We start from the raw sequence: 27,607 nt of genomic DNA on the forward strand, positions 1-27,607 counted from the left end.
CCACACACCCCTCCCTCGGCTCTCTCCGGCGCTTGCTCATTCTCTAACCCCTCCCTTCTTTCACCATCAATAGCTTGAGCACTCTCCACCCTCCCTCTCGCTCTCTCTCTCTTCCTGCCTCTTTCTCTCTCCTCAGCACACACACACCTTTAGCTCCCCACCCCCTTCCTCCCTCCATTTCGCCCTCCCCCACTCATTCTTTTCAGACGATCTCCTGCGTGCCTCCCCCACTACACCGAGGGCCGTCTTATCTGCTGCCTCTCCACACGCCGCACACATTCACACGTCTAGACTGCACCGGCACAAAAAACAAGCCACACTGGGGCGGTCCAAGCGGCGCACAGAAACTGCCCTCCGTGCCAAACTACACGGATGCACGAGACGCTGAAGCTCAGATGGGAGGGTTTACAAGGAGTAGATGGAAACGGTGAGTGAGTGGACCCAGGGGAGGATGAATTAAGAGGACAACACAGGGATGCACCTCCATAAAACTCATGAAAATACTCCTTGGACACCACTCGCTTAAAGCGAGAGGATGTTGATTTTGGTAGTGTCAAACTGAGGGGAGGATTTTTTTTCATGTGTTCTCTGAGGTAGTAACGTTGTACCTTTCCTGTACTGGTGCATGATTCACAAACTCTGATACAGACGCCTCAAGTTTGGTGTGAAAATTATGAGTGTTTATTTCGCATCAGGGTTCTTGGTGTTGAGTCTGGAGCACGACCGGTTTCAGCCATGATGGCTTTTTAAAGGTTTAGTTTCACCCAAAATGAAAACGGTGTCATCGCTGTTCCTCGTGCGTTTCTAAACATGTTTGTCCTCATGTCTGGATGACGATGTACTACATGGAACATAGTAAAGCATCATAATTCATTCATAAGACTCACGATTTGTGAAAGTAAAAGACAGAAGTCAATATTCACTAAAAATCTTTCCTTTTTTCACAACTCTCATTTGTAATTCCTTGCAACTCATTTGCATATTCAAACAAGAGACCCGTGAGAACTAAAAGCTGTTGATCTCACTGAAGTTAAACCTTGATGTTTGAACATGCGCAAGTGCAAATGACATTTGAGAAGATTTTCAGGAAGTTGCAATTTAATTCAGGTCTATTTATCACACAAAGCTTTTGTAGATAACACTTTACAATAAGGTTTCATCCGTTCACATTAGTTAACTACACTAGTAAACATGAACTAAGAATGAACAATACTTCCACAGCATTTATTAATCTGATGGAAATTTCAACATTTACTAATACGCTTTAAAAGTATTTTTGGTGTGTTCGCACTGCAGGAACTAGGAACGATTTTAGTTCTAGGAACTCCTTTTGGGGGAACTAAATTAGATCCTACTTCAGATTAGGGTCTAAACCAGCATTATAGGAACTACCAGAGACGTAAGTGGACATTGATTTGCCACACGCATGTCAAACACCGACACCGAAACACCAAACATGGAAAACAGCGATGACGGCATTGTTTCCTGTTGTCTGCAGCATTGGGGGAATTAGTTCTCGGGGAACTATTCTAGTGGCTAGTTCCTAGAACCAGGTTCATAGAACCACCCAGTGCGAAAGCCCCTAAAAAAACCTTGAAAATATTCAGCAATTTCACCAGCTCAAATTCTAGAGCAAGAATGGCTTTTTTTTTTTACAATAGACAGAAGATCTTAAGCTTTATCAGCAGGTAAACTGTTAATCACAGTCATGAGGCAAAGTTACCTCTAAAATATAGATTTATCAGAGCCCTTTGGCATTTTTATTTGCAGGAAGCTGAAGGCAGTATATTCCTCAAGTGTACCGGACTAGACTGTCTTTAAGAAGGACAACTTAGAATACGACATCACTACAAAAAACAAAAGAACACTACATTTCAAATCCATTTATCATGTCTTTTCTTTCCACTCTTGTCTTAAATACTTGTGAATCTAGGAAAGCAGACAGTCCTAAAATATCTTCCCTTGTTTCGCCATGAAGATTTATCTTCACTGCTTAAAACATGTCTGGTGAGTATGATTTATTAATTCTTCTGCTGAAAGCCTTGACAACATCTTGCCACATAACCATGAGTGACTAAAAGGTATGCAAATCTTCATGACAGCGAATTTATTTTTGGTTATCAATTCAAAATTGATTTAGTAAAAATGTGTTAGATCGTGCCAAAATGTTAGATCGGATGGATCTCCATGTCAGAAATATTAAATATATCAGATTAAACCAAGGGGTGCCGAATCCCTGCCAGAAGACATAAGTCTTCTATCAGCCTAAGAGTTTGACTGCGAGAGCCAAGGAAGAGCAGAAGCAGTGAGAAACAATGGAAAATTACTGCTTCAAAACATCATCCTGTGACATTAAAAACCTTGAAACAGAGACATTATTTTATCTCCAACTCGTGAAGACAAACATTCTTACAAACCACACAATCATAAGATTAAATAATAAGCATTGCAAGAGCAAGGAAATAAGTAAAATAAGTAACATAAAATGTAAAACAAATTACATGAATAATAATAATAATAATAATAAGGATAAATGATAAATCAAATGTCAACTACAAAAGTGACTAATGATTATAAATTATTATAAAATTAAATCATAAAAACAGTAAATAAACAAATGTATGATTGCATTCTTAAAATCTTTAGGTCTTTCAAATGGGAAGTTGTTCTCAAACTGTTTTCTAAATGTCTTTACATGGTTGAAACATGATAATAAAATGATCAATTTCAGTAATTTGTACTGTATATGAACACGAATGTGCTATAACTAGTAGTAAAGAGGAAGAGATGACCAGTTCATGTGTGTGTCGTGCCACATTAAAGAGCGCCAGAACTATATGTATTGTTTGAAATTCATGATAAGTGACAGAATTTCAAATCAGCTTGTTTCATATCAAAAAGTAACAAAGCTTATTGCAATTTATTAGATGGGAGGCATGTTACAAATAATGTTTAGAATGTCTTATGCATCAAATGAAAAAAAAAAAAAACACACAAAAATGATCAATCTATTCCTTTAAAAAAATAAAATTATTTGCAATAAAATATTGTAACTGAAGATAATGGTGTCCCGACTCCGAGCACAATGCCTAATGTCACAAACTTTGCTATTTGTTTGGAGGAAGAGGTTTTCAAAAATGCTTCAGACCTGTAATCTGCAGTTTCTTACCAGTTTGGCCTTTTCTTTGCCTTGGACTTTTGAGTACTTTTTTATATTGTTTTAATTGATTGCTGTATCAATTTTATAGTTAAGGAGTATGGTTGTGGTGTTTGACATTGTTCATATTTCCATTTCCATATGTAAAAATTAGTTTTTGCTGCTGGTTTCTATTAAAAGTTAGAACAAAACTTCAAGCCTGCAGTTATAGCTTTATTTCATAACCTTGTTTTAATGTCAACTAGAGCAAAACACCTTTTTCAATAAACCCACGTCCGTTGTGGTAGCCTATATCAAGAAAACATTACAAGTTTACATTTATTAACTCAAATAAACAAGTTGACTTGGAAATTTAAGTTAAGTCAACTTTTTTTTTTTAATTAGTGTACGATGCTTTGGAGTTACTTCCACCGTATGGAAAATTAGGAGTTTGGAATGACAGGAGCGTGAGTAAATATGACGATTATCATTTTTGCGTGAACTATTCCTTTAGGCACAGAACTACACAATGTTTGTGTGACAGAGTGGGACAGCCTCTCATTCCCCTAAAGACCTACAGACTACATCAACTGTCTCCTCCCCTGATGGCATCATCCCACCATCTGTCCACACACACCTCATCATCATCATCATCATCATGACTCAGGCTAATTTCCTTCCACCCCCTCCCTCTTTACTTCACTTTCAGTTCAGGACCACCCAGTTACACTGTGGTCACAGTTACACACTGTGGTACACACACGGTGGAGGGGAAAATACTGGTAGCGAGAGAGAAAAACAGTGGAACGGAAGAGTGGAGGTTTGTAAGCTTCTGTAACTGGTAGAAGGTCACAGAGAAATGAAAAAAAAAATGAAATGACAGTGACTGTCGAAGCCGAATACTCAAGTCAGCAGCTGATCATTTACAACCAAGGTTTATAGGTCGACATTTAGATCGACATCAAAACATACATTTTAAAATGTATGTATTCGCCAAAATTATTTTTAGGCTCATCTGAGTCCATCAGTATTAAATATTTCAAACCTTGTACCCAAGATGATTGAAAATGCTTTAAGTAAATGTAATTGGAGTAATTAAAAATGCATTTATATGTCGCACGAATACATAAGAGCAATATTTACCTTCATACTTTTTTTACTAACATTTATGCATGCAAATTGTTCCCAAATCTATTAAAAGATTCCAGAGGCCCCCCCAAAAATGCGCATGTTGTGACCAAGGACCGCATGAACAGGCTGTACTTCTATCCCTCAAAGCCTCGCATTAATTCATGTCACATTAAACCCAGTGTCTACTCTAAGGTCCATGTAGATTTGATTCTGTCTCATTAAAGGACACTTGTAAACAATCATTCTAACCCAAAAGGGAGATGGATTTACATTAGAAGCTAACAAGCAATTATCACGTATTGAACGCCAGTGAGAATAAAAGTGGGGTGTTGTGTTGGCCATGTGAAAGTGACAGATCTCTAAACAGATGAAGTCACAACAGCAGATACAATGTCGATGAACGGGTGAACGATGTGGCAGGGACAATCCCTTGTAAGCTTCTTTCTAAACCAAAACTCGCCTTCTGCGAAGACAAAAAAAGAGTCACTTTTGACTTTAAGTTGTTTGATACTTTCATTCGCAGTTGCGGTACAGAGGGGCAAAAGTCGAGTTCAAACTCGCACGAAATGAGCACAGCTCGACATTATGAACAATTATGCCATATTAGTCTTCTAAAGGCTAATTGCCAGTGCTTGCTAAAGCAAACATTATTCATACATGCAGTTAAGGGGTTTAAATCCTAATTTATATGTATTAAAATGTCGTCATCCTATGCTAATAATTATAATACTGAATAAAATAAAATAAAGACATTACTCTTAATATTTGTAATAATTCAGTGTAAAATAAATTGAGAATAATAATAATAATTATTATTATTCATAATATTAATACTAAATAAAATATAAAAATGACAAAGAAAATAAGGTATTACTCTTAATATTTGTAATATTTCTCTGTAAAATAATTGTCTTAATTTCTTCAATTTTAAAATGTTTTTGACAGAAAACGAATCAAATTAACAGCAGCCGGTTTATAAGCACTTATTACAAGCATGGGAAGATGGTTGGCACATGTTGCGTTCCCAAATTGGGGACGTTAAACTGACCTAAACTCAGAACAGATGCAGAGACAGTGTTTAAGTGAACCAAGCCGCTCTCAGACGCTGCAAACATTGGTGGATAATCAGATGCTCACGTGTAAATAAACACTGTGTTGCTCTTAACTCTAAAACATGCTGAACATTTTAGAGCTGCACGCTGAATTGTTAAAAGATTGCGATCTTGATTCGAACACCCACACAATCTTATTCCTAAACAACGATCTGGCCATCTATTAAACATTTGACAAGTATGATTACAGCGAACATTAAGATCTGCTTTGCCGTTGGCGCTGCCGCTGACCCAGAGAGAGCAGGTGTGAATTATTTCTGTTTAACAATCATTCAAATTATCACAGAAGTACTGGGACAAAAACTTGCAGTTTAGATTTAAACACTAATGCCAAAGGTAGTGTTCAAAATAGAGTAAATCACCTTTTGAAAGTAACTTCATAATTCAATTAAAGTTTGTATTAAATTACATTACACCAGTAGGTGGCGACAAGTGAATACATTTTTATTTCTCATTGAATCATTAATTCATTCAAAAAGATTTGTTCAAAAATTGCTGATTTATCCAGCAATGAAACAAGTAAAGTCTCTATGAATGAGTCATTGAATCATTCATCAAACCCAATTTTAAAAAAGAATCCTAATTTAAATTTTTTTAAATAGACCACAGCAATTAACATTTTGTCAAAATCTCTAGTAAATGACATCGTTTTGTAGTTGTCTATTCAGAATCGTGGGAGAAGAGATCTCTATTTAAATTACCGAAACAACCCCTAAAAGTTAACCGTCACAAAAACCTGTAGCCTACATCAATAAGATTTGGCTGATTTCTGAACATTTGTAACTAGTGAAGACACAAAATGTCTTCACAAACTGATTATCAAGGTATCTCTCTCAATTAGGGAGGACATTTGGCCCACAAGTCTAGCAAAACCTGCGCGCGCGCGCGCACACACACACACACACACACACACACACACACACACACACACACACACAGAGTGCTTCCTGACCCACCAGAGGGGACAGGAACCCTAACCTTTGACCTTAATTGCTCACATTCCAGGTAAACCTATCCAGCCCGACCATCTGCACTCACTTTTATTGCCCCATCCCATGACTCAACCACTCCTTTAAGTGTGTGAGAGTATGGGAAATCTGTACGTTTTCCATGTCTTTAGGTTGTGTATATTGCTGGGGGGAGGAAGAGACGTCCTCCAATTTCACATTCTGTCAGGAAACCCTCTGCAGCCAGAGCCTGGCCAACCAGCGGCAATCCCTCCACCCAGAGCACGGTGCCTTCCCCAACACCGCCTGAGACAATACAGCAGCTGCCCGAGTGACAAAGCACAACTCTGAGAGGCTGGGACGACCCTCACCAGCATTTGGTGGCTGTTTCTGTGTGTGTGTGTGTGTGTGCACTCCTGCATTCAAACATAGATGGGATTGGGGAGGGATTGGGGAGTGAGGAGAACAAGGGGGATGGGAGGAATGGATGAGAAGACGGTGGGGCGACGGCAGAGAGCGCCTTCAGATTTCTGAGCCCATTAATCATCTGAACGTTTGAGAAGCCCAAGCCAACAGGGACCTGGCTGGAGAGAACAGGGACAAGTAATCTGCTCTGCCTGCATATGTGTGTGTGTGTCTGCATCAGGGAAGAGTATAAACGGTAAAGCAGTTGAGAGTGAGCTCATGAAGAAAAGAGGCAAGTACAGGATACCCAAAAAACAAGACAATGAAAGGCTTTCATGTGGCCCATTGAGTGAAACGCTCAAAAAGAGCTCTCCTCTCTTCCCCATCTGCTCCTAACGTAAGCCTCCTGTGGCACACAAGAGACATCTGTCGTTTGCGGCGGTGTGCCCTGCGCTGACACAGTAGCCATACACTGGCACACAAGAGCTCCAGCAGACACCTTGACCCTTCTCTGTCTCCTGTCAAACAGCCGCTGCGCTGCACACACCCGTCGCAACTCGTACACGCTCACAGCAGCGCACATGTCCTCTGGAGGACACAGATCTTCTTCAAAAGGGCACAGGCAGAAACAAGTCAACTATTTTTTGACACAGATGCACACAGCCCCAAAGACTAGCTGAGAATGTTTGCTGCCTGGTGTAGTTTTGTAAATGTATGAATAAGATAAATCATTACACTCAATATAAAAGTCCCACCTTCCTTTAAATGGCCAATTTCCTTTTTTGTTTACACTAAAGCACTTAACTTGAGCAGCCTGAAAAAGACTTTGTGATTTGAAAAGTGATTTGAAATACACTACCAGTCAAAAGTTTGGGGTTACTTGGGGTATTACAATTTAAAATAAGGGTTTCATATTGTATTTTATTTTAAAATGTAATTTATTCCTGTGATGCAAAGCTGAATTTTCAGCATCATTACTCCAATCTTCAGTGTCACATGATCATTATAAATGTCATTATTGCCAGTTGATCAATTTAACACATCCTTGCTGAAAAGTATCAGTTCATATTTTATATATATATATATATATATATATATATATATATATATATATATATATATATATATATTATTTTTATTTTATTTTTTCTTACTGACCTCAAACTTTTGAAAGGTAGTGTATGTTTTACGACACGCACATCCAGAGCACAAGCTCCCATTACATCAATGGTCACAGAACAGATGCAATAGTTTAGACTGTTTTTCAATGCACTTTCACTGGGCATTAACCTAGAGATCATTAGCCTAAGATAATAACAGAACGAGCGTCCGTTCAAGCATGATTACTATATTGTACTGGGAACTACACCGTTTTTATTTGCTATACAATCTAAAAGTGCACTTTAGTTAACTGAGGATACAAAAAGCAAACAGACTAAAGCCTCCCAAACAAGAGGGGGATCAAAGGATTTTTAGCAAAGATGGAAACAGTTCAGCAGTAAAGGTCCTGAAACTGAAGAGCTGCTGTGCATTAAACAAACATACCACTGATCCAGATTATACACTGAGAAACTGACGAAGAGATTTATTCTCTACGGTCCTAAATTAAGAGACTGACGAGCACAAATTGTGATGTTTTAAAGACTGATCTTTAAGTGTTGGTCCTAACACGCTGTAGCTTTTAAATTCATTATTATTCCTTTTTTTCCCACTTACGTTAGCAAAGTTTTTTCCCCCGATTTTTACAAACATTTTGCACCCTCTCTCTGATCTTTAAGATTTAAACTGTCAGCGATGAGCATTTTCTCCAACCTGCAAATTCACTGTCATTTAAAGTACAGTTTTAAACTTCTAAAATAGCCTATTTTTAAAGCAATTGTAAGAAGACTCATCAAAAAAGATCCACGCTGAAATGCGCAACACAAATGATCAGTCTGAAAAGATCAGGGACACGGTTAAAAATAAACTTCTGCTACTTGTTTCTAAAGTTGGGATTCCTCAGAAAGATGCGCAGCGGGGCAGGAGCGAGACACAGCCAGGAACATGAAAGTTTTGGGAAAAGTTCCTTGATATTATATAAGAAAATGTATTGTTCTAAAAATACAGTGGAGATGTAGAACTTCCCGTAGTTTGGTACGTCAACAGCTTCAACACATACAAGAGTTGCATAAATACCAAAAATAATTTTTAATAATTATTATATACCCAAAATTATTCAGACACCAGTTGTAATTTCTTATATTTTTCTTAACTAGTGGGTGCAGGACACTATAATTAATTTATGTAAGTCAGGATAAAATTAAGTAAACTGACATATTATACCCAAAAATTATTCATACAGTGGACTACCAGTAAAATCTATAAAAATTTGGGACCAAAAATGATTCAGACACTTTGACCTGACCATGTTTTGCTTAAGTGTTTTAAAATCAAAAACTTGTCATACTTCAAAAGCAGGACACAGTCCAAGAAAATATGTCTGATAGAAAGGGGGATACTGCAGAACATACATGGAGTTGGATCTTCACCTTTCAGCAGAAATTACTTGAATGTTGATTCAGTAGCAGTCACAAACAAAATCAGATGTGATGACAGCCAAGCATGCACAAAATATAATAACGTAAAATATAATACAATAATTTATGTAGTTTTATTTTACATTATTGCTTGTGCATTTTACTTTATATTACGGTCATTGTTTTAATACATTACATTTTTGTTGTGGCATGTTGTTAAAGGGGTGGTATAATGCCCTTTTCACAAGATGTAACATTAGTCTTTGATGTCCCCAGAGTGTGTATGTAAGTTTTAGCTAATAATACCCCACAGATATTTTTATATAGCATGTTAAAATTGTCAATTTTTGAGGGTGAGCAAAAACACACCGTTTTTGTGTCTGTCCCTTTAAATGCAAATGAGCTGCTGCTCCCAGCACAGAGGGCGGAGCTACAACAGCTTGCATTCACATAGACATGCACTGAAAATTTCAAAAAATTTTAGCATTTTATGTTCAAACGGGAGTCAGACAAAGATGGAGAGACTCAAGAAGAAGTGAGAACATGTAGAAGCAACAGGACGTTTCTGAATGGTTAGTTGATGAGTTTATATTGCTGATGTGGAGTTAACTATCTTCTAGTCATTGATTAGCATATTCTGTCATGTAAATCTATAAATGAGTTCCCAGGGGGTGGGGTTTATGTAAATGTTAGGGTTGGTGATGTCACTAACCCAGGAGGAAGCTCGTGTTGTCCCTACCAGCCGTTTGTTGTAGTCCTTAAAAAAAACAATTTCTTTAAAAGCAAATATCTCCCTTTGCTTTGAACTTTGAGCGTCGCAACTTTGCAGATGTTGTTTATGCTCAAACAGAAACATTACACACTAACTAAAGTTGGAAATATGAAATCATAATCAACCACCCGTTTAACCCTGTGAGACACCAAATCACCATGTTTTGAAGGACTGGCTCTCAAAGTAAATATGTTTGCTGTGAAAATGTAATAAGCATTCAGACTACAGAGACATGATCATGATCTAACGTACACAAACCCCACATTTTATAAAGCCGTTAGCCTATTTGGCAGACATTATTTAGAGATTAAGCTTTTATTACACGGCAGGAATTATGACGGGACTGAATGGAAGAAGCTGTCAGGTTATTGACTCACATTTTTGTCTCTCGTGTGAAGAGTCTCTTATCTGTGCGCACGCATCTTCTCCAAGAGCACTCAGCAGAAGAGCTGCCTTCACGCGGTCCAGAGAGAAGTCACCAGCTCAGACGCAGGCTACGCTGATCACACGGTACGAGGGCCACTACTGTAGATAGACAGAGAGAGACAGACAGATGAGTGACTTGTTTGAAGTCTTCACACATTTAACAGCAGCACACTCACACAGTAACCACTCTTTCTGCACCTCAAACTCTCATTCACTGATACGCACGATCAAACGGGCTGCAGCTTCCCTGATGCCTTTTAGAAATTAAATTTAAATCACTCATTACGAAAGGCATCTTTTGCTCTGATAGTACATTCAAAGATGTGGCGTACACATCACAAGGGGGTGTGCAAAACTACCTTTTTATGATCGTTCTTTTTTCAAGCGAAACACAAAAGGAGATGTTTGAAGAACGTTTTATTTTTGTACATGCAATGAAAGTCAGTGGGGTCCAAAACAACATCGACTTTCATTGCAAAAAACATTTCTCAAAATGGGGAGTAAATAATTTATTTTTTAAACCCTTTTAAGCAGAAGGCCTGTATTATTAGGATGATTTTGGGTTCACCTGACCCCCTATACACATTACGGGGCGTTCTTGTGTTCAAATGACTGGAATGGAACAGATTGAAGACAAATTCTTAAAAACTGGACTATTTTACCTTGAGAAGTCATTTTGAAAGTGCAACACTTAAAGTGGAAACGCAATGGCCAAAGGAGTCTGTCTGAATGTGTGTGGCTGTAGCAGTGGTGAACTAGACGAGATTCAATTTAAATATGCAATTTTTCTGAGAGACTTTAACCAAATCATGCCATCCCCACGCCACTTAAAACATCAAAATAACAAAAAAATAGGGATGCACAATATATCAGCCACCATGTTGGTATCGGCCGATATACAGTATCTCACGAAAGTGAGTACACCCCTCACATTTCAGCAAACATTTTAGTACATCTTCTCAAGGGATAATACTATAGAAATGAAACTTGGATATATTTTAGAGTAGTCAATGTGCTGCTTGTACAGCAGTATAGATTTACCGTCCTCTGAAAATAACTCAACATACAGCTATTATTGTCAAAATAGCTGGCAATAAAAGTGAGTACACCCTAAGTGAACATGTCAAAACTGTGTCCAAAGTGTCAATATTTTGTGTGAGCACCATTGTTATCTAGCAATGCCTAATGCCTGGTTCAGATTACACGATTTTTTTGTCTGTTACGATAGTCACTGTGTCAGATTACACGATTTTGACTCCTAAAAATCTTGTCATGTCGTCAGACTACACGTTGTTTTCCGACCAGTCATCGCGAGCCATTTCACACACTCATTCACTGGCACATACACACGCTCACTCACATAGCTACACGCACTCACTCACACACACACCTGACACACGCTCACTCGCACATACACACTCACTCACATACACGCACGCACTCTCTCTCTCTCTCTCACACACACACTCGCTCACTCACACATGCTCTCTCACTCACACACAGTCACACACTCACTCACTCTCCCTCACTCACTCGCGCGCCGTCGTCGTCGTGGAGGACCGTTAAAAAATTAAACATGCTAGTCTTTTTGTCGTGAAGCATCGCAGACGCGACGTAGGTTGTCGCCCACTATGACACACTATACGAGATGAAACGATCGAATCTTGCGTCCCGACGCCCGTTGTCGTTTGCGAATCCCCACGACACCCTACATCAAATAGATTGTGCCAAAATCGGGCTAAAATCGTGTAATCTGAACCAGGCATTAATCCTCCTGGGCATGGAGTTCACCAGAGCTGCACAGGTTGTTGCTGAGTCCCTCATCTACTCCTCCATAATGACATCACGGAGCGGACACATGGTGGTTCTCCACCTTCCGCTTGAGGACGCCCCACAGGTGCTCAGTAGGGTTCAGGTCTGGAGACATACTTGGCCACTCCATCACCTTCAGCTTCTTCAGCAAGGCAGTCGTCATCTTGGCGGTGTGTTTGGGGTTGTTATCACGGCCCAGTTTCTGAATGGAGGGCATCATGTTCTGCTTCAGAATGTCACAGTACATGTTGGAATCCATGTTTCCCTCAATGAAGCGCAGCTCCCCAGTACCAGCAGCACTCATGCAGCCCCAGACCATGATGCAACCACCACCATGCTTGACTGTAGGCAAGACACAATTTTCTTGATACTCCTCACCAGGGCGTCGCCACACATGCTGGACACCATCTGAGCCAAACAAGTTTATCTTAGTCTCAGCAGACCACAGGACTTGGTTCCAGTAATTCATGCTCTTGGACAGGTTGCTTTCAGCAAACTGTTTGTGGGCTTTCTTGTGAGCCAGCTTCAGAAGAGGCTTCCTACTGGGACGACGGCCATGCAAACCGACTTGTTGCAGTGTGCGGCGTATGGTCTGAGCACTGACGAGCTGACCTTCCGCTTCTGCATCTGCATATATGTCTGATGTGTCATAGAATGCATTAGGTTAAGTAAATTAACGCTGTAGCAAAGCACTTCAGTTTACTGGTGATCATCCTCAGTGCAAGTGCTTAATAAATAAAATAAATGAAATGAAATTAATGAAATGCATGTGGCTCGAAAAGCAATGCACAACGTTAATAACTATGATTGGGACTGTCATATTACATAACATTGTAAAGAGAATAGTACTGTAAAAAATGTTGTGAATTCTTTGGGTTTAGTTGCAGTGTTTCAGCGCGTTGTTACGGGAAGAGCGCATCCACAACAGGAGTTACACATTCTGACTAGCACATAACTTAGGCCTAGTTCAAGATCACTTGTGCATTTGCATCCTTTTGCGCAGATATAAGTTGTAATATTGTATTAATGCTATTTAGGTTTTGTTAAGTATCTTATACCTAATTATTTTCATATCAGTGGATCCCTAAAGACTGATATAGTATTTTCTTATACGGCACTCTCCAATTATCATTGTTTTATTTATAACTTAAAGAAATACTTTTATCAGTGGAGCTTTTCCTAAATAATTCAGCCCTAAAAGGATTTTGCTGTTTAAAACGTCTTCAGAGTAAAGAAAAGTAATGTTTCAGCTTTGTTCTTTTCCATGCAGATGCACTCCTCAAGAAAACCACCCCCCCACACACAAGAAAAATTAATTCTTTCCAAATATAGATTGTCATCTGGTGAAAATTCCTGAACATTTATATCGGAATACGTATCGCTGAAAAACAAAATATCGCAACAGTTTTCCAATATGCTTAGCACTAACAAAAACTAGATAAAAAAAACAAAAAAAACAATAACTGATAAAAATGACAAACACACACAATTACCAAAACAGAAAACAAAATATTAAAAAAATGTAAATAATAGAAATAAAACAAAAACTGTAATAGTGTCTCAGTGATACTAAAATAACACTGTTACAACCACAACCTCCCACACACAGATTTGGAACCATCATCAAATACGGGACAACTTGGCATTTCTGATGTACAATGCAAAGAAAGAAAGAAAGAAACACAGATACAAGGAAATTTCTGTTTCTCTTCTCCCATCCATTCACTCCTGCTCCCCTCATTCAGAGCAGAGGTCACATCCTAAATGAGGCCAATGATGGAGTTGCTATGGCAACAAAAACTGCAAGGAGGGAAAACAACCAGGCCTGCACACACACACACACACACACACACACACAGAGGAGTTCCAGCCAACAAGAGCACTCAGATACACTCTACAAGATCACTGTAAAGTTACAACCAAGCAGAAAACACTGGCCTACAGTCATCTGTACATTAAGACACATCTAATGCTGTTTGTGTTTCTCCCCTAGCCTGACCCCTGCCCTGCTATCTCTGTGCACTTTATGCTGCCTGAGGGCGATGTACAGTCACACAGCCTACAGCCCTATTCGGACGGGACTGCGAGCCCCGAGTTAGAAATCGAGTTAACCCTCCCACTTCTGCTAGTTTTACTGAGATCTCTTATCCCGTGCGAATTGGCCATTAATATTACAAACGTCCTGTGGTAAAATTACATTACTCCATCTACCCTTGTAAAGTTAATCCCATCCGAATAGGGCTTATGAGTATGAATGGTACAGAGGTTACCGTCCCTGTGTGTTAGTTGTACTAAAGTCAGTCAATTAAACCCATTACATCACTAAACTCTCCTAAGAAATGAGACGTTATCTATGTACGGATGTGTTGCATATTCACAGCGGACGCCATGCAGAAGGAAATAAAGTCAGTCTATAGGGGCTTTAGCACCGGAGGAACCTTTTCATAGTTCCTAAAACTAATGACGTGTTCGCACCGCAGGAAATGAGAATGATTTTATTAGCAACGCCTTTTGGGGGTACTAATTTAGCTCCTACTTCAGAGTACCGTAGAGTCTGAACCAGCACTATAGGAACTACCAGTGACGTTAGTGTACGCTGATTGGCCGAACGCACGCAAAACACCAGCACCCGCCATTTTTAAAAAGCTGTGTAAACACACAGATTATAGCCTATACATTTACTCCACAAACTAGGGCTGCACGATATTGAAGAAAAGTGTGGTATGTCATTAAATAATGCAACATTCGATATGATAATGCTTAGTGTAAAATAAACTTAAATTATCTTTAAAATATATTTCAAATTACATAACCTACATACATGTTTCACATTCTTTTTGCAGCAGTGTTTTACTGTAGCAGAAGAAGGGTTATTTTAACATAAGTGTAAAGTAGTGTTGGGCGATATGCTTCATTTTCATATCGTCCTATTGTCAGCCTGTGAGATCGGCGATACACGATTTTATCGTGAGGGGGGCGGGGCTTACATATATGATTATTAGCTTACTTATTTAGTCATTAATTTGCTTGTTTTATTACTTCGTTTTATGTATGAGAATCTTTTTCTATTTTGCTAGCAAAGGTGGAGTGCCAAAAGAACCGCGCGGGTTAATGTGTTTTAAATGCCGGGAGAAATCAGAGTAAGGGGCAAAACTCTAGCTGAATCGATCGGTTTATACTTAAACTTATGACTTGACTCTGATAAAGGAAAACGGGTTAATGCATTTACATGACCACATGCATTGTCAGTTTATTCAGCAGAATTGGGTTTTCTTGTTAAACAAGTGTTCGAAGCTGCTTTTGATTTTCACAGGCGGCAGAGATGTGCTGTGTTCGTGAACTAAAGCCTGTTATTAGGCCTATATCATCTTAGTGATATTATTATTAATATGTTGTAATTGTATTGTTTTTATTGGTTTAATTGTCATTACATGTTTTGTTAATGTGCTATGGAAACAAAATACTGACGAACAACGATGCCGTTTTCATCTTGGATCTGTATAAGAATGATGCGTCTGTTAAAACAAGCACTCTTGACAATTTGTGAATGGATCACCTTGCAATTAAAGTTTGATGTGGGATGTAGTTTTTTAGTCTGTTTTACAAACATTTCTTAGAGGAGTCCTCATACGCACATGTCGGTGATGTCGCTCTGAATTTAGGCAAGTCAAATGAATTGTAGTTCCTAATATCAATTTAATAACAATACTAGCTTTATAATAATACTAATAATTATTATTATTATTGAATACATAGAAAACGAGCCAATTATCATATTGATATCGTCAAAGGCATGCTGATGCTATGACTATCGTCGATACGCGATACTATCGTCTATCGGTGTAAACCACAGGGTTTAGGGTTTCAGGTAGGCCTACATTAGAGTTTATTTAACAACATAAACTGAATAATCAAATGTAAAAATAAAACACTGCTTAGTTTTCACTGTATGAATTGTGAGTGATTTTTATTCTTATTTTATTCTTATTTTTATATAGTCTTTTATTCATGACCCCAGTCATTGAAAGCTGTTGCGATATGCATATCGCGATATATACATTCACGATATTTCGATAATTTCTATATATTGTGCAGCCCTACCACAAACTAACTCTACGAACATGGAAAACTGATAGATGGACCTCTCAACCTTTACGCTGAGGAGAAAATCCAACGCAACTCAGAGGGGACCAAACGAAACATTTATGCATTTCTGCTCAGCCACACGGCAAACGCTAATACTTTCTCATATACTGTCTACTTTCTTGGTATAACAGTTCTAATAAAGTATTGGACAGGACTGTGAAACAGACCGTAAACTAATGAAGACAGAGAATGGGAGCACAGCGCCGTCAAAATAAAAGTCATAACAAGCGCGGCTTACATCACTTCAGAATTCCTACTCGCGGTGCGAATGCAACCAGGAAAATGACCCTTGGGGAACACTGAGTTCTCGGGGAACCACCCTGGAGTGCGAAAGAGGTTCATGATAGGGGGGTTTGTCAGGGGGCTGGTTGACACTGTTCATTCATAGGAGGTCTCACATTTGGCTGATCACAAAAAGCAATCCATAACACTGCAAAGCTGCTTTCACTTGTCATTTTCCCCTTGATGTTTTGAATATTTAAATGGAGAGTTTGTTTGTGTGTTATTTAACTCGATGCCCGATTCTGTGGACCTCGCTCATTTTTGGTGATGCAATATATTGCCCATTGTTTACATAAGAATGAACGTCACCAACATTTTGTCGATCGCGCTGCCTCTGTCATCTTATCAGCTCTCCGTGTTGGAGGCGAAAGCAGGGCTCAGGCCGCTCCTTCATACACAGAGAGGACATTGACAGGTGAAAAGGCAGTGTCATTTGAAATATTACGGTGTTTTTCTGACATCTACAGACAGTTTGGAAGTAAAAGTCTAAATGTACTCAGTTTTTAAAAGCAGCAATCCACTGTTCCGGTGCAAATATAAACCTGACAGCGCGAAATGGAGATATTTCACAGCTTCATAGAGAATGCGTGTTCCCATTGTTTTTCTATGTAAACATGCGCAAGACGGATATTTGATTTTTGATACTGATTCCAGTATCTAAATATTCTTAATTTAAAAAAATTGTCATTTGAACGCGTGTAGGCCCACTTGCATTATTATGTTGTTTTATTATGATTATATATTAAGTGGCATAAAGTGGTCTTAAAATGACAATATAGTTTATCGCAGTTATTTCAGGAACAATATAATCACCCAACAAAAATAAGTTATTGTAACAGGCCAAGCTCCAACCCTAATAAACACACCTGATCCAGCTAATCAAGGTCTTCAAGATTACTAGAGGTGAGTTGGAGCTAAACTCTGCAGGACAATGGCCCTTCAAGGAGCTGAGTTTGAGATAAGTAGATATTTAAGTACTTTAATTACTTAAACAGTCCCTCCTTTTCATGATTAGTGATTACAGTGGAAGAGTCACATTTTTGCAATTCTGCATAATTTGCCACAGCAAAATGATTGCAAAAAACACAATACTAAACTTTATTGACAACGTTAGTGTGATAAAGAAACATACATGATTGAGAAATGGCATGGGATGCAGGACTCGACAGTAAGGACTGCCCGACGGCCCTGGCCGTATGAACTACACTCGGGACAGCTGACGGAACGGTCACTTGCCCAATCGGGCCAGTGCTGTACCACTACGAAAGTTTATCAGTTGCACGTGTTTTTACGCCTTGCCAGTTTAAATATTCAAGTGCAAAAAGATGCGAAAGAGAACTCAACTGTGAGTTTTGTGTGTGAAAGCCACGTCTAATAGTGCACCCTTACTTTACAGAGAAAAGAAGGTCAGCGAAAAAATCTGTAGAAGGAAAAACTCCATATAAGTCCCTTCTCTGCTGTTGCAGGCGTGTTGTTTTTCTCCTACGTGTTACTATTTTTGTTAGAAATTTTGTATTATTTAAAAAATAAATAATTTAATTTAGGATATTTATTTTTTGACAGCATTACCAGTATCTAAATATTCTAAAGAATTATTTAAAAAAAATGTTTTTACTATTTCTGGGACAATATATCGTGTTACACATGTTATTGTATAAGTTATCATGACAGGCCTATTTGAGCCACTTTGCCTGCAGTCTGCACACTGCAAGTGACAAATTACTTCCAAACACACACACACACAAAAAATCACTTTAAATCAGCATGAAATTGAAGTTGCAATAGTATTTTCTTCCCCATTGTGACGCATATCCGAGTGAAACGGCTCCCTGAACAAACTGTAGGACTTGATATTGTCCATCAGGAATTGATTGGATCATTCTGGTAAGCTATTGCTGTGATCTTGTGTGAGTGACAGGTTGCCTAGTGCCAGTAAACAAGTCACCAGAGAAAATATCTCGTTGCAAGTTATTTCGATTATAGATTACCAGGGGACATAAATTAAATAAATAATAATAAATAAAAAAAATAAAAAATAAAAAATAATAAAAAATATAAAAATAAATAATATATATATATATATATATATAGATATAGATGTGCACGGATAAATTATTTTTATGTGCAATATTCCATAAAAAAGTCATTATTGATTTCATTGTGCCTTTAATAAGCGACCAAAATTGCCAAGCAACTAAAATCACACGCGAACACAAAAGCTAATCACGCAAGGAAATCTGTCAGTCATCCAGCAGCTGTCAATCACAGAGCTATGATGTCAGATAACAAACACACCACAAATATATGCTCCTCACACAAGTTTACGTGTATAACAAAAAGTGTTTACTGGCTGCATTTAATATTCCGAATATCTAATAATCGTTTATCTGATATTTCTGCAACAAAATCTTTAGACTCACTGACTCTGAGCGCAAACCGAAAGCGCTGCGCGGCTAATAACGCTACTGACATGACAAGAGCTCTATCGAAACTGACACCGTTTTTAACAAAACACACTTTAATATAAAGAATAGTAATGCTACTAACCACGGAAAGATATAATTTAAATATGCCTATTGACTCGCTCACATTTTCATGTAAGTTAACGTTAAACGTAAAGGTTGTGTGTTTCACCGTTACACGGAGAAGCAATACAAAATGGCGACTGCGGGCAGCTCGGATGAGTCCTTAACACGCAAAGTCGCTAAACACCGAGGCCATGCCGTTATATTAACGTTAAACGAGTTCATGTCGAATCAAAACATTTACTAGGAGGGTTCAATGAGGTTGAGGCACTGTAATAGGCCTTAAGAGCATGAAAATAAGCCACATATTTCCTCCGACCCGCTATCAATGCTAGCGATGTGTGACACGGACTCGTCCGGCGTCGTGCACGTATCTCAATGTGTGTGTGTGTGTGTGTGCGTGCACACGATCAAAACACACACTCTCACCACAGACCAAAAGCGTGCAACAACCACGGTCCACATTATTACACATCTGTCAATGTCAGACGCTCGAAACGAGCGCAGATCAAACGAACCCGAGTTAATTAAACTGACCGTGCGTTAATGTACGCGCATTCTCGTACAATTCTACGTCAAATCCACAAGCATTCCCGCACAGGGAAACGTGAGATTTGTGCGAAGCTGCGCAGAGCAGGGATGCGATGCTGTGCTAGCTTTAACCAGCAAACGGCCTAATGCTAATAAACAACCTCAGGGCCCTGCATTCCTCGCTTTCTTTGACGCACACGCGATGTAGGTGTCGTAATTCAGCACTAAAACACAAATGCAACGAGCCCAAGAGCAAAATGATATCCAGACTGACCCGTTGTCATGAATGAGTTTGTCTTTCCTAGCAGCTAGCGTTAGCACTCGGCGACACACAGGCCGCGTTCACCGCGCGCGCACCAGACAATCATTTCAGCGCTGATTAGCGCGCTTGACCGTTACACGAAACGACGCAGCATATGCCGGGACCGTTAATAAGAAATAATCGCTTTGCATAAGTGTAAAGGCTGCTTGTTTATTTACCTTCTTTATTTTGTTGTGAGGGCGCGCGGGCTCTTTCTCTCCCACAATCCAGAACAAACAGATCGAGACGTCGGTGACGTCATGCGCGCGGAGGACGCACAGGACGTGGGAGGACAGCGAGCGCTCCTGTCTGTCACACGTGTGAAAGATCACCCAAAACCCCTCTCAACTCTGATCTCTTCCGTTTGCCCTTTGATCGGTGTCATTTAAACACTCTCTTAAGTAACAATAACAATAAAATATATGCTGAAATATTTAAATAAATAACACATCCGCTCTAAAATACCTTTAGTAGCTATATTATTCATTTCATGAAATAAAGTCTCAAAATCGAGGGTGTGACCTATTAAAAATATGAAGCTTTACCTGTAAATATGAAGAAATTGTGAAATTTTAATTATAATTTTGGCCACCCCTAAAATGGTTCATAACATAGAAAACCAATTTAAAGGGATAGTTCACCCAAAAATTTAAATTCTGTCATCATTTACTCACCCTCATGATGTTCCAAGCCTGTATGAATGTCTTTCTTCTGTTGAACACAAACAGTTGATGGACCCCATTGACTTCCATTGTATTTTTCCATACTATTGTAGTCCATGGCTACCGTCATATTTTGGTTACCCAGAATTCTTATTCTTCAAAGTATCTTATTTTGTGTTCAACAGAAGAAAGAAATTCATACAGGTTTTGAAAAACTTGAGGGTGCGAAAATAATGACAGAATTTTCATTTTTGGGTGAACTGTCACTTTAAGGACGTGCATTTATTGAACGTACGGAGCAAGAACAGCGTAAATGTCTACAAAAAGGCACTGAGACTTCAATCACAAGTGAACACACCACGAGCCAGAGAAAGAACAAATAATACTTTTTTAATACTCAGCGAAGAAAAGTTCGTTTAGGGTTGTTTGCACTGCCAGAGTTTATTCTGTGGTAGTTATTACATTAAGTAAATTATAATATTAAGTATATAGATTAACATTTATAGAAAATAACACCTACTACGATCATTTTTATAAGGAGAAGTTGAGCTTATGTTTTAATAGCCAACAATTAGGCTATAAGTACAAAAGTAGGCTACGTGCCGTGTTGGTAGGCTACATTTATAATATAATGTCTTTGCAATTAAAGCCGGTACTTTAATTGCAAGGAATTTACGTTTAAATGTCACTTTTACTTCGTTGATGCACATTACTAGTCTTGTGGTGAAGTTGATTCACACACACATTTGTAATCTTTGAACAAAATCTGGAAATGTAAGCTACTTCCCCTCTAGACGGGCCTTCCTTCGCCGATGACGTCAGTTTGACGGCTCGTGTAGAACATTCCTCCAGCTGTCAGTCAGTCTGCAGCGATCACTGACGGCGAGCTGAATGGAACGGAATGGAACTTTTAGAACTTTTTAGTCAATTCCCAGCGCGGGGAAAAAAAACAAGCAACGGTCTCTATTTTCTCATTATATTCAATTTCACTGGGAAAATACATCATAATACTGAAGTAAAGTCGGTCGCAACTTCCGGTTCACGCACTGTGACTCAAGCCAAGCTCCCAGACAATTTATTTGTGGTACAAAAATAGCTCAGCAGTTGTTTCCACACAGTCACATGGGGTGTATTTTAAAAGCTGAACCAAAGACGAGGGACAGTTGCTACATCGAGCCTGTGCTTTGACATATGTCTCTGATTATTAAAATTACTAGCTATCATCATGAGTCATTCTTTGATGCACTTGCTTTTACTACCAACTCGGCTAAGTTTATGGATTCTCTCTTTGGTATATTATATTGTTGTGTATGGCACCGCTGGAATCACTGCCTGTTTGGTTTTGATCCGAATTGCCTGGACTGGATTTAGGGATCCATATAGAACTTTTCAATGGACCATCCGAAAGAAACCCCCAGACTGCCTCCAAGACCCTGCACTTGGCCACCATGCATATCTGAAGGGCAGGGTGAGAGGATTTATAATGAACAAATATGAACAAGAATTAATCTGATGTCTTTAAAAACATTAAACAACGTAATCTGTACGAGGTCGTTAATGAAAGGTGAATGAACGGCTACATAATGATTGCCCATATCTTGTGTTCTTGCGCCACCTGTGTTTAAAAATAGAACACGGCGTTCACAATAGATTTCACATTCCTTTGTTTTAATGGGGAACACACTAGCCCTGTGATATTACAGTCAATGTCAGATGGAATATATTATATATAGCCATCTTTCACCAAATTTGATATTGATCTAGGATTGCTAGTTATTGAAAATAATGGCTATAGGTCTTTCTTTCTTTCTTTACTCTGTTTTGTGACTTCTTTTGGTCGTTCTTCACGTTTCAGAGCTCAGGCTTGAGGTTCCATTATGTAACTAAAGGAGACCACAGAAAGCCTCTAATGCTGTTTCTTCATGGATTCCCAGAGAACTGGTGACTTCCTTTGCTTCATTTTCTCTGTCTGCTTATTTAAAATTTGACATATGCTGCCCTTTATTCTTTTATTATATCATATTTGATGCAGGGAGGAGATCCAGTCAGATGATTAAGTCAAATTTTATATCTTAACAGCAGACAATCAAATAATAAATGAAGAGTAAAATTAATTCATCCATAATCAGGATTATAAGTTTAATAAAGAAACATAAAATGAAAAGTTAAAATCACTTCTAATATTTCTAAGTAAAATATAATTAAAACACTCTTGAGTATAATATTCTCAGCCTAAGAGTCCAAGGTAGACTGACCTGTACAGAAATTGATCTCCCTATTATATAGTTGCTTATCGGAACAGAGCTAAGTTCCTCTTTTCATAGTATTGTCTCCATCGTAGGAGACACACAATACACAAACATATCTAGTTTTCATGATTTCACACCCATACAGTGCAAGATTTTTCGCTAAGAAGGTAACATTCGTTTACCATTTTAGCAAGTAGTTCACCCTATCAACCAGCTACATTTGAGGCATAAAGATTAATAAAAGACAAGCATTAAACATACATTTCAAATTATATAAATGATTGATGATAAAACATATTAAGCAAGAAATACATTTTTTTCTTTTTCTGATTCATCAATATTATATTTGTATATTATTAAATATCAACAACAATAATATTTACTCATAAAGCACATTTAGCATTTACTACTGGTCAAAAGTTTGGAAACATTACTATTTTTAATATTTTTGAAAGAAGTCTTGTGTGCTCAAGCCTGCATTTATTTGTTTTTAAAAAACAGTAATATTGTGAAACATTATTAGAGTTTAAAATAATGGTTTTCTATTTTAATATACTTTAAAATGTAATTTATTCCTGTGATCAAAGCTGTGTTTTCAGCATCATTACTCCAGTCTTCAATGTCACATGATCCTTCAGAAATCATTCTAATATGATCTGATTTATTATCAATGTTGAAAAAAGTTGTGCTGCTTTTTTTTGGGAACCTGTGAAACTTTTTCCAGGATTCATAGATGAATAAAAAGTTATAAAAAATTTAGTTATAAAGTTATAAAGATTTTTATTTTCTACAAATATCAATCTTTATTACCACTTTTTATCAATTTCACACATCCTTGCTGAATAAAAGTGGGCCTACTAATTTCTTTCAACAACAAAAAAAGAAAGAAAAAAAATGACTGACCCCAAACTTTTGAACGGCAGAGTATATTGTTACAAAATATTTCTATTTTAAATAAATGCTGTTCTTTTTCAACTTTTTATTCATCAAAAAATCCTGAAAGAAATATCACAGGTTATAAAAAATATATATATTAAGCAGCACAATTGTTTCCAACATTGATAATAAATCAGATCATATTAGAATGATTTCTGAAGGATCACGTGACACTGAAGACTAGAGTAATGATGCTGAAAATACAGCTTTGATCACAGAAATAAATTATACTTTAAAGTATATTAAAATAGAAAACCACTATTTTTACTTGTTATTATATTTCACAATATGACAGTTTTACTGTTCAAATAAATGCAGGCTTAATGAGCATATAAGAGGCTTATTTCAAAAACATTAAAAACAGAAATAGTTTATTTTGACCACCACTGTAGGAAGTCAGAGTTTGTGTGTTCTAAGGTATCAGTATGATCTGCAGGTACTCCTGGCGTTACCAATTACATGAATTCAGCAGTCATTACCACACGGTGGCGCTAGATCTGCGTGGCTGTGGAGATTCGGACGCACCCGTCCGGCTGGAGGAATACTCACTGGAGACACTCTTATATGACATCAGAGACGCCATCGATTAATTGGGTAGGCCTGCTGACTAAATCACAGTGTGAGAAATAAACTGCCTTAGACACTAAATGCACTGGAATGAGATTTGTTTACTCATAGGTCACACGAGTTGTATACTGGTGGGCCATGACTGGGGTGGGATGCTGGCATGGCATTTTGCACTGGAGCGGCCCGACATGGTGCAACTTCTCATCGTCATGAACGCCCCTCACCCTGCCTCGTGGCTGGGTAAGAGTGCCAGACAGGTCACGGTTTCACTTGTGTTTCTAAATGCTGGTCTGACTCTGAACTGAAACTGAAATGTCGGTACATTTCTGTAAAACCCAGATGCAGTTTTGAGAAGACCCTCTCAGCTGTTGCGGTCAGGACATGCATGCTTCTTTCAGTTACCGCTGCTGCCCGAATTTGTTTTGTCTCTTGAAGATTTTAAGGTAGTGTGAACACTTTTAACGTTTTACTCTTTATGCCTGAACTGTCTGATGTGGTTAATAGTTTCTGCTTATTTTATGTCTTGACACTTTTTTTTTTACTGTAACAGGAAACACTAAATACCAGTTCTAGGTAACTTCCTGTCTTCAGTCTAGTTATAGCTCGTTTATGTCATGAGCATGATGCTTATAGTTCTAGACTAAATGTGAGCATTTACTCATCTCACTTGCACAAAAACAGATTCAGTATTCCTCAGAATGAATGAAAACTCAGAATATTACTATTATGTTAAAGATGTTAAATAATGCAAATATACTTCATGTATTTAATCTCAATTTATTAACCAAGTCTTTGCTGCTGACCTTCGATGATCCAATTCAACCATACGAATAAGCTAAAACGACTTCAGATTTACATGACATTTGGGTTTCATCTTTTTGTTTTTATTGCTGAAGTGTGAGTGTTGAACTTTCTTTTACTGCGTCCTATTCTTCTGTGACTCAGAATGGCAGCACAGCTGAAAGGTTTGTTTGAGCTGCGCCCTCTACTGTATAGGCCTACATTTATTTATTTTTTACTTTTGGGCCTTTACATTTGCTTTTATAAATAAAAACGAACAAGCAAACCCAGCCCATGTGAGAAAATGTAACGCGAAAGTACTGTAACACATTACTTTCCATAAAAAGTAACTGTTACAATTAGTTACTTTTTACGGGAGTAACGCAATGTAATGCATTACTTTTAAAAGTAACTTTCTCCAACACTGGTCATGTGCATAGTTGGTTCGAGGTCTATTTTGTGGCACGAACGTGGGCATCAAGAACAAAGCCAGAAGACTGACTGAGTCCCAGCTGGAGGGTTACCTGTACCGGCTGTCCCAGCCTGGAGGGCTCACAGCCCCTCTGAACTACTTCCGATCTCTCCTCAGGTTTAAAACACATCACACTCCCATTTCTATATCATGGGCCTAAACTGCAGTACATTGCTTAAAGTGGTTACTGTGTACCTCTCTTTCTACAGTAACACTCTGTACAAGCATCAGGATGTTGGTGTGTCCTGCATGTTAATTTGGGGTGAGGCAGACAATATACTGGTGGAGGGCATGTCCGGTGGAACGAGGCCTTACGTAAGGGGTCCCGTCGTCATTCACACTATTCCCGAATGCAGTCACTGGGTTCAGCAGGATCAACCTGAGATAGTCAACAAACTCATATGGGACTTTGTTCTGGATAAAGACATCATAAAACACAATCATTGATTGTCTTTGGTTCACTTGGCACAATGAAGAATATTTTTTTTTTTAGTCTTTAGCTCCGGCAATGTTTCAGATTTCAGAGAAAATGTATGTTGTACAATTTGTTATCTCAGTAAATATTTGAAACTATGCAAAGTTTTAAGTTTAAGTTCAGCTTTTACATATTTGTTTCTTGTATATAATATTGCATTTAATGAGATCTTCAATTCAAGACACTTTGACAAATAAGGATTTCAAGGATGGTATATATCATAATATATCATAACTTTGCTATAGCGTCTTTCCTGCGAGCTGTTTAACTGAAAATCCAACATAGTTTTATGTTTAATTTAAATTTAGTGTGACTAAATACTGTATAACCACATCAAAATGCCTGATATGCTTGTTCTATGGCTTAGTATTCCTGTGAGTATTGGACGGCATGTTACTCAATGTGTTGAATTATCTCAGCATTAGTGACGACAATAAACATTCTCACAGAGAAAAACCCAAATTCTTGAGGATGGTACATACTGAACATATGATTATTATACGTCACAGTTAAAAACAAAAACCTTTGTTGCACAATGCAATTAACATTCTTTCAATGCCATTTTAGTCTGCCATTGCTAACATTTATTTTAATCAATAGCTCAAACTTTAAGTCTGTTTCAGACATAAAATATTGCTTTGGAAGACATTGAATATAGTGCATGTGTCATACAGACTACTTTTGAAATACTTTTATGGTACTTATATGATGGTTTTATGATGATTTGGAGCCAGAGAGTCTGAGCAGGACATTCTGATAAATTTATCTTTTTGTGTTATATCATTTTCTGTTGTGTTTCGTGTAGAAAATAATTCTAAGTAAAAATTCATTTTGTTGTGAACTCTTTAACAAGTCCTTTTGTCATCACAGTCATCATTTTAAAATTAATTTCTCTGTGACTTTCGATATGTGCTCACCTCATGTGGCAAGCTATATAACAGTATAAAAGTAGCCTATCTTTTCAAGTAGTCACTATCCAAACAGTTATAAAACATTCAGTTTTTACTGGTAGCAAGACTATTCACTTTTGACTACATATTCCAATTGATGATCCTATTTGTAGCCTACTAATAACTTTTTATTTGGAGACACCATCTTTCCATGTTGTTGCTAGTAAAAAAAAAATTACCTGTAATTTGATCAGAAATGTTATGTGTTTTTTTGTTGTTGTAGGTTTAAGTAGCAAATGAAAATCGCTAAAATGATTAAATATATATTTTGAGACAAATGTCTTAATGATTTTCAGTTTGGTTCAAGCTTATTAAATCAACAGTTTTTCAAGAATATGTAAAAGTATGGTATTTGGTGTAAAAAGCGCACCTTGCTGTTGGGGCGAAAGGCACAATAATTAACATGATAATAACAGCTGAATGACTTTTCCATTTGTTGACATGACATGCTAAAATCTGTATAAAATTATTATG

The 27,607-nt window shown here is 37.9% G+C and overlaps 3 protein-coding genes across 4 annotated transcripts in view; 2 read left to right on the forward strand and 1 right to left on the reverse strand.

The window, feature by feature from the left end:
• Positions 1 to 20,354, reverse strand: part of brd4 (bromodomain containing 4) — a 49,572-nt gene extending 29,218 nt beyond the window's left edge. The window contains exons 1-2 of the mRNA XM_084088635.1: positions 20,222 to 20,354; positions 10,397 to 10,544 (exon numbers count right to left, since the gene is read on the reverse strand). The gene's annotated coding sequence lies outside the window, so the exon portion shown is untranslated. The remainder of the gene's footprint in view (positions 1 to 10,396; positions 10,545 to 20,221) is intronic.
• Positions 225 to 7,656, forward strand: LOC311067077 (uncharacterized protein). Of its 2 annotated transcripts, XM_084088665.1 has the most exons (4): positions 225 to 427; positions 1,934 to 2,007; positions 3,846 to 3,956; positions 6,500 to 7,656. In XM_084088665.1, exons 1-4 carry the CDS (start codon positions 373 to 375, stop codon positions 6,659 to 6,661), a joined length of 402 nt encoding a protein of 133 aa, XP_083944791.1. In that variant the 5' UTR covers positions 225 to 372; the 3' UTR covers positions 6,662 to 7,656. The 2 variants fall into 2 exon arrangements, 1 of the variants encoding a protein (XP_083944791.1); XR_014603179.1 differs by lacking the exon at positions 6,500 to 7,656 and having other exon boundaries at positions 3,651 to 4,914.
• A 1,503-nt stretch (positions 20,355 to 21,857) lies between the features above and the next one.
• On the forward strand, positions 21,858 to 27,577 carry LOC311067068 (epoxide hydrolase 4). The gene is given in 8 exon segments (XM_084088655.1): positions 21,858 to 22,172; positions 22,560 to 22,645; positions 24,326 to 24,476; positions 24,480 to 24,483; positions 24,568 to 24,696; positions 24,796 to 24,899; positions 25,677 to 25,825; positions 25,918 to 27,577. Coding segments are annotated over 8 exon segments (1,104 nt in total). The 5' UTR covers positions 21,858 to 21,929; the 3' UTR covers positions 26,156 to 27,577.
• Positions 27,578 to 27,607: the final 30 nt, after the last annotated feature.

This window comes from Abramis brama, assembly GCF_963993115.1.
Source record: "Abramis brama genome assembly, chromosome: 1".
Taxonomy (NCBI): Eukaryota; Metazoa; Chordata; class Actinopteri; order Cypriniformes; family Leuciscidae; genus Abramis; species Abramis brama.